The sequence below is a fragment of the Primulina huaijiensis genome, unplaced genomic scaffold, assembly GCF_012295235.1.
Source record: "Primulina huaijiensis isolate GDHJ02 unplaced genomic scaffold, ASM1229523v2 scaffold208120, whole genome shotgun sequence".
NCBI classification, from domain to species: domain Eukaryota; kingdom Viridiplantae; phylum Streptophyta; class Magnoliopsida; order Lamiales; family Gesneriaceae; genus Primulina; species Primulina huaijiensis.
This window is the reverse complement of record NW_027355141.1, coordinates 1-5,943: the sequence shown is the minus strand read 5'-3', so window position 1 is coordinate 5,943 and position 5,943 is coordinate 1. Positions and strand designations below refer to the sequence as shown.

Below are 5,943 nucleotides of genomic sequence, written 5' to 3'. Positions count from 1 at the left end.
TACACACATATTTTTGTATAGATATTTGTTCATACCGTGTGTGAATTATTTGATTTGTTTCCTGAAGTTGGGTTGGTGCTTTTGTTCGTATAATCAAGAGGCAAGTGAATAGGCACAAGAAATATACAAGGGAGTTTTTTGAGGAATTTTGTTGTCGTGTATGGTTGTCAGATATGCATATCCAGGCTTGTTTAACTCCCGGTGTGTGATTAATGTCAATTAAGAAATAGAGCTCGACGGTGGGACAAGCATCATCAAACGGCTGGCTTGTTGTGAGCTGCATGGTTTTGTAATTTGCTTGGAAGCCAATGACGCAGACACCAGGAAACTTCAAGCTGTATTCTTAACTGTGATGTTAATCAATTTTGCCAGGAACAGGCAAGTTTGCGGAGTTTATGGTCATTAGAGAGGTGAGAGAGCTGAGCAGCTGTGATTGGTGTGCTGTTGGGAGTTTGCTCTGTCTATTATTTTCTATTGGTTTTTCCGCCTTGATATGAAGAATGAGTGCCAGAGAAGAGGTGGCGTTGGAGTTCATATGGAAGCCTTGGTGCCACGGTCGGGGAGGAGCAATAATGGGATAATTCCTAACTCTTTTAAATCTCTTTCGAGTTACCTGAAGTTTGTTTCCTCAGGTGCCTCTACCGTGGCAGCGTCTGTGAGGTCTGCGACATCCTCTGTTGGGGAGAGGGACAGTGAGACAAACCACGATCAGGTGGGATTCTGAATTATCCATTTTTGATTTCTTGATTCTTCACCTTGGACAGGTAAGATAAATATTGGGAAATATAGCTTTTGCTGTTGTGTAATGCCTTATATGTTGGATTGCCGATGCTACTCCTGTAGGGTCTAAATTTCTAGTAAAAGCTCATTGTGTTCTTAAGATCGGATAACTTTAGTTCTTGGCAACTGAAATTCCTTCAACTAGTTGCCCGATTCCTTAAAATCGTTCATGGTTTGAGTTTTTGACATACCATCACCACTGATTAACGTGTTGTAACGCCATTGTTTCAATTACAGATTTTGAATTGTGATGGGGGTCCCAGGGATGGAAATCATAGACTTTCTGTTTGTTCGTGTGTTTCAAAACTTCTTTCTGGCTATGCAACTTGTGTTGTGCACTTATGAGGATTTGGTTTCTGTTGAGACCCCATAATTGATTTTTTTTTTTTTATCGGGTTCTAATTTCGTATTCATCCCAAGTAACTACATTTTGAATTTGAAAAAGCTCTGTTTCCATTTTACTGCTTTATCAAATATGATATTTTTCTTACCATTTAAGTGTTGAATTTTATTTTTGAAATAGTTTCTATATTAGTTTATATTCATATTACATTTTGTGCGTTAAAAGTGATGCTGCTGGTAGCATTTGACAAGATTATAAGAGGTACTACTAGTAATATTTTTAGTGATATCAATATGACCACATAGACAACTTCCAGACGATTTCATCATTTGGTCTACACATTTTCAAAATCATTGAAACCCAACTTTTCAAACATTTTAGCATTTACTTATGAAAAAAATGAAAGAAACCTTTTTTGAACTAAGCATGACTGCTTGACGATAAAAAAAACATATCAAACAGTACATCACTAGCTTTTATAATCTAAGTGTGACCAGGCTTTGTAGAAAAAGTAAGCCAAGTTGCAAATAGTCCTTGAATTTTTGTCAAATCCAATATAATATACTTCCATGCAATGGGTGATTGCATGGGATTGTTTTTGATGTTATAACCAGGTGACATGTCAACTTCACTATTCTGGTTTGACGATATAGCCTAACATCCTAAAATTATGACCTTCGTTTGTAGTATCGAATTGTTCAACGTTAATTCATTGATATTTTAGCTTCCTTTTCCATCTCATCCTAAGTCATTTATAATTGCTACAAATGTTAGATCCACGTGGATGAGAAATCCTTTCTGCAATTTACTTAGTTTTGCCCCAATTATTCACCTTAGGTTTTGTGGGCTGGATTTGACAAACTAGAACTTGAAAGAGGCATCACACGACAAGTTCTCTTGCTGGGGTATTGTCATGGATTTCAGGTTTGGGATGTTGAAGTAGCAGACTGTGTGCACAATCAAGTCTCCAGGAATGATGGACCTGTTTCATTCATGCAAATGTTACCAAAACCAATTTCATCTAAGGAAACTGCAGATAAATTTTCTGACAGCCGCCCATTGTTGATTATCTGTGCTGATGGATCCTTTACTGGAGATGACAACGTTCCGGAAAGGTCGGGAATTCTTCGCAATGGCTCTGTCCAACAGTGTCCTGGGCCAATTAAAAGTAGTTGTGCATCAACTGTGGTTTGGTTTTATTCCTTGAGATCTCAATCATATGTACATCTTTTAAGATTTAGGTCAATTGTCCATTTGGTGCGATGCAGCTCTCGAGTTGTTGCTGTTTTACAATCAGCTCAGGTATGTTCTGCCTCTTCTTGAATTCTTAGATTATGCTATACTATATTGCAACATGCTATTTGGCCTTGTTTGGTATATGATATACCGGTTCTACAGGTACATTGTTTTGATGCTCTTAAATTAGAGAGACAGTATACAATCCTTACCAATCCTGTTGTTACGGGGTGTTGTGGGTCAGGAAATAAAGGTTTTGGCCCCCTTGCGGTTGGTCCCCGGTGGATGGCTTATAGTGGGACTCAAGTGGAGGTTTCAAATTTTGGGCGTGTTAGTCCACAAAATCTTAATCCCTCAGCCAGCTTTCCCAATCCCACACAAAATGGAAGCCTAGTTGCACATTATGCGAAAGAGTCTAGCAAACAACTTGCTGCTGGTATATTGACTTTAGGGGACATAAGTTATAAGAAACTATCGAGGTACTATTCTGACCTGTTACTTGAAGATAATAGCAGTCAATCTGGGACTTTCCGAGTAAAGGTACACGGTGTTGCTAATGGATTTTCCCACGACGCAGACAGCGTTGGCATGGTATGCCATTTTCTTCTCATGTGTTATAGTTGAATTACTGATCTATAAAAATGAGTATTTGGATTTTCCTTGGTTCTGTTACTTTTGCCAACAGATTTATCTTGTCTATGTTGTTGTCAAGGTAACTAGACTAATTTATTTAATTTGATGTTTTCTGTCTCAAGTTGCCTCGACCGAATGCAATAGATACAAGAAAAAATTGCAATGCTAGTGCATTTTACAATACATCGGTTGGCATTGTTTTTTGTTGCAAGTTTATCCTGTTCAAACTATCTGGTTTTCTATTTGACTTTTCTTGTGTGCTCTCAATCTAATACCTGTACACATCCATGATTGCAGTGTGATATTATGTTAAGCTAAGTATAGTCCATAAATTCTTTATCAGGTAATTGTGAGAGACATTGCTAAGAAAACTGTTATAGCTCAGTTTAGGGCACATAAAAGTCCTATCCTGTCATTGTGCTTTGATCCCAGCGGTACTCTTTTAGTGACAGCTTCCGTACAAGGTCATAACATAAATGTTTTTCGAATAATGCCTGGACTTTCTGGAGAATCCTCTGGAGCAGCTTCTTATGTTCACCTTTACCGGCTGCAACGTGGTTTCACAAATGCTGTAAGAATAGGATTACGATTCTCTGTCAATGCAAGCTTCTATGCAATGAATCAGACTCGTTGTTCATGCTTTTTCAGGTTATACAAGATATAAGCTTCAGTAGTAACAGTAATTGGATTTTGATCAGTTCCTCAAGAGGGACAAGCCACCTTTTTGTTATCTCTCCTTCGGGCGGATTAGTTAGTTTTCAATCAGCTGATGCTTGTCATGTCAAAAATAATATATACAGCTTGATGTCAAACACTCCGGTTTCTGGATCATCTGATTCAGGATTACAGATGTTGACTCAACAAAACATCTGTGCATCTGGCCCTCCACTCACACTTTCTGCTGTTAGCCGAATAAGGAACGGAAATAATGGTTGGAAAAATTCAGTAAGTGGTGCTGCTGCAGCTTCAACTGGGCGGATTAGTTCACTCTCTGGAGCGATCGCATCAGCTTTCCACAATTGTAAAGGCAACGAAATTAATGTAGATTCCAGTTCTCTGAAGAAAAACTATCATTTACTTGTTTTCTCTCCTTCCGGTTGCTTGATACAATATGCTCTGCGAATATCTCCTGCACTTAATGATACTACAGGTTTGCCCATAAACATCACTTGTGAATCTAGTCTCTGCGGAGATTCAAGGATAGTGGTGGAGGCGATGCGAAAATGGAATGTTTGCCAAAAACAAAATCGCGAGGAGAGACGAGACAATATTGACGACAGCTGTAAAGTCTTTCCTGAAAGAATGGAACAGAAAAATACTACTGTATTTTCCAGCATTGTGGATACTACCACAAAACAAAATATCAGTACTGAAGAAAGGCATCGGATGTATATATGTGAAGCTGAGCTTCAGATGCATCAGATCCAGAATCCATTATGGGTGAGATCCGAGGTACTTGCAGTTTCTGTGAAGTTGCGATAGTTCTGAGTAACCTTTAATGTTCACTTTGATGATTGACATCCTCGTGTTCTTGTTCTACTTTTGTGCAGATATATTTTCAGTCAATGTCGGTTGATGCTATTAATACAAACGAAGTTTTGGGAGAGGGAGAGATTGAGATTGAAAGAGTACCCACTCGTGTGCTTGAAAGCAGACCCAAAGACTTGGTTCCAGTTTTTGATTACCTTCAAGCTCCCAAATCTCAACAAGGGAGGTATGTCGTGATGGTTCTTCAGATGCTTTTGTATCAGAATGAATTGTATATATTAGTTGAAATTTTGTATGTATTGTGCTGCCACATGTACAAGTATCTTCGATGAGGATTGAGTATGTGTGTTTCGACTACTGAAGATATATGGTTCTCCTTTTTCCATATCTTCTTGATTATCTTTCTACATTTGTCGTCGTTTTATCTTGTGAAACTGAAGTTTTAAAACACATTTCTCGTTCATCAGGGGCGACATCAATGGGCATCTTCCATTGTCCGAGAATGGCACATTCATCTGCAGGAGTAGTTCCAGTGCTTTTGACTCTGTAAACACTGGTAAAATTGTCGGTAACAAGGTGGACAAGGATGTCGACCAAACAGGGCACGGTGGTCTTCGGTTGTCCACTGAAAACAGCAGGGGCGTTATAAATACTAACAATGATTCTCCATCGGCAAATTCTCGGCTTGAGATTGTAAACACTAGAGACCACCCTGAGAATAAGAACCAACTTACACCTCTAAATAATCTAGATTGCCTGAAAAATGAAAATGGAGAATAAACTTGCAGAAAGTGACCAGTTTGACTAAGATACATCCTTTTTCTTCCAATCCTGTTAAAAGTACCGTACAGTCTTGTGCTTCTTCCTGGTTTCTTTGTTGTTTTGTTCATGTGTTGTTGGATGGACCAGGCTAATGATAAATTTCTTTTGCATCTAAGTACCACTCGACGACATCTCTGTTGGTCGGCGAGGAAGCTATTCTTTTGTTCTCCGTGAGGGTCCGCAATAAGTTTCAGAATGTGGGTTCTATATGTGGAGGATAGTGAACTAGAAACTTTTGGGGAGCGTGAAGGAAAAGTTTGCTGACATAAATCGGTGTTGGTGTCTTTAATTAGCTGATTAATGTGAATAACATAAATCATTTGACTTGTATCATTTGAAGTTTTTGTTTTTCAATGCCTCCCTTGTGGTGCTTGCATGTTTATGAGATTGTGATTTGTGAATTGTTACAAATTTCTTCTCGTTTTAATTATTACAGCATGGGCAAACTTGGATTGCGCAGTAATTCCTCGACACGATTCATTTTCAAATTTAGAATATAATTTTTTGATGGAGAGGTTTTGAATTTTGATGTCGTGGTTCCATATCCTAGGAACAAACTAGAACGATAGTAGGGATGTAAACGAACCAAACCGTTTGTGAGTTATTAGAAGCTCGATTCGATAAAAGCTCGTTTAATGAGG

At 38.5% G+C, this 5,943-nt stretch overlaps 1 protein-coding gene across 4 annotated transcripts; it reads left to right on the top strand.

Annotated features, from left to right (window-relative positions):
* The first annotated feature begins 6 nt into the window (after window positions 1-6).
* LOC140966844 (autophagy-related protein 18f-like) lies at window positions 7-5,763 on the top strand. 4 transcript variants are annotated; one of them, XM_073427110.1, is made up of 8 exons: window positions 7-185; window positions 373-712; window positions 1,961-2,425; window positions 2,522-2,950; window positions 3,336-3,563; window positions 3,641-4,444; window positions 4,543-4,706; window positions 4,948-5,763. In XM_073427110.1, exons 2-8 carry the CDS (start codon window positions 494-496, stop codon window positions 5,258-5,260), a joined length of 2,622 nt encoding a protein of 873 aa, XP_073283211.1. In that variant the 5' UTR covers window positions 7-185; window positions 373-493; the 3' UTR covers window positions 5,261-5,763. The 4 variants fall into 4 exon arrangements, with proteins under 4 accessions (XP_073283211.1, XP_073283212.1, XP_073283210.1 ...); XM_073427111.1 differs by having other exon boundaries at window positions 7-712; window positions 3,641-4,432; XM_073427109.1 differs by having other exon boundaries at window positions 7-712.
* The last annotated feature ends 180 nt before the right edge of the window (window positions 5,764-5,943 follow it).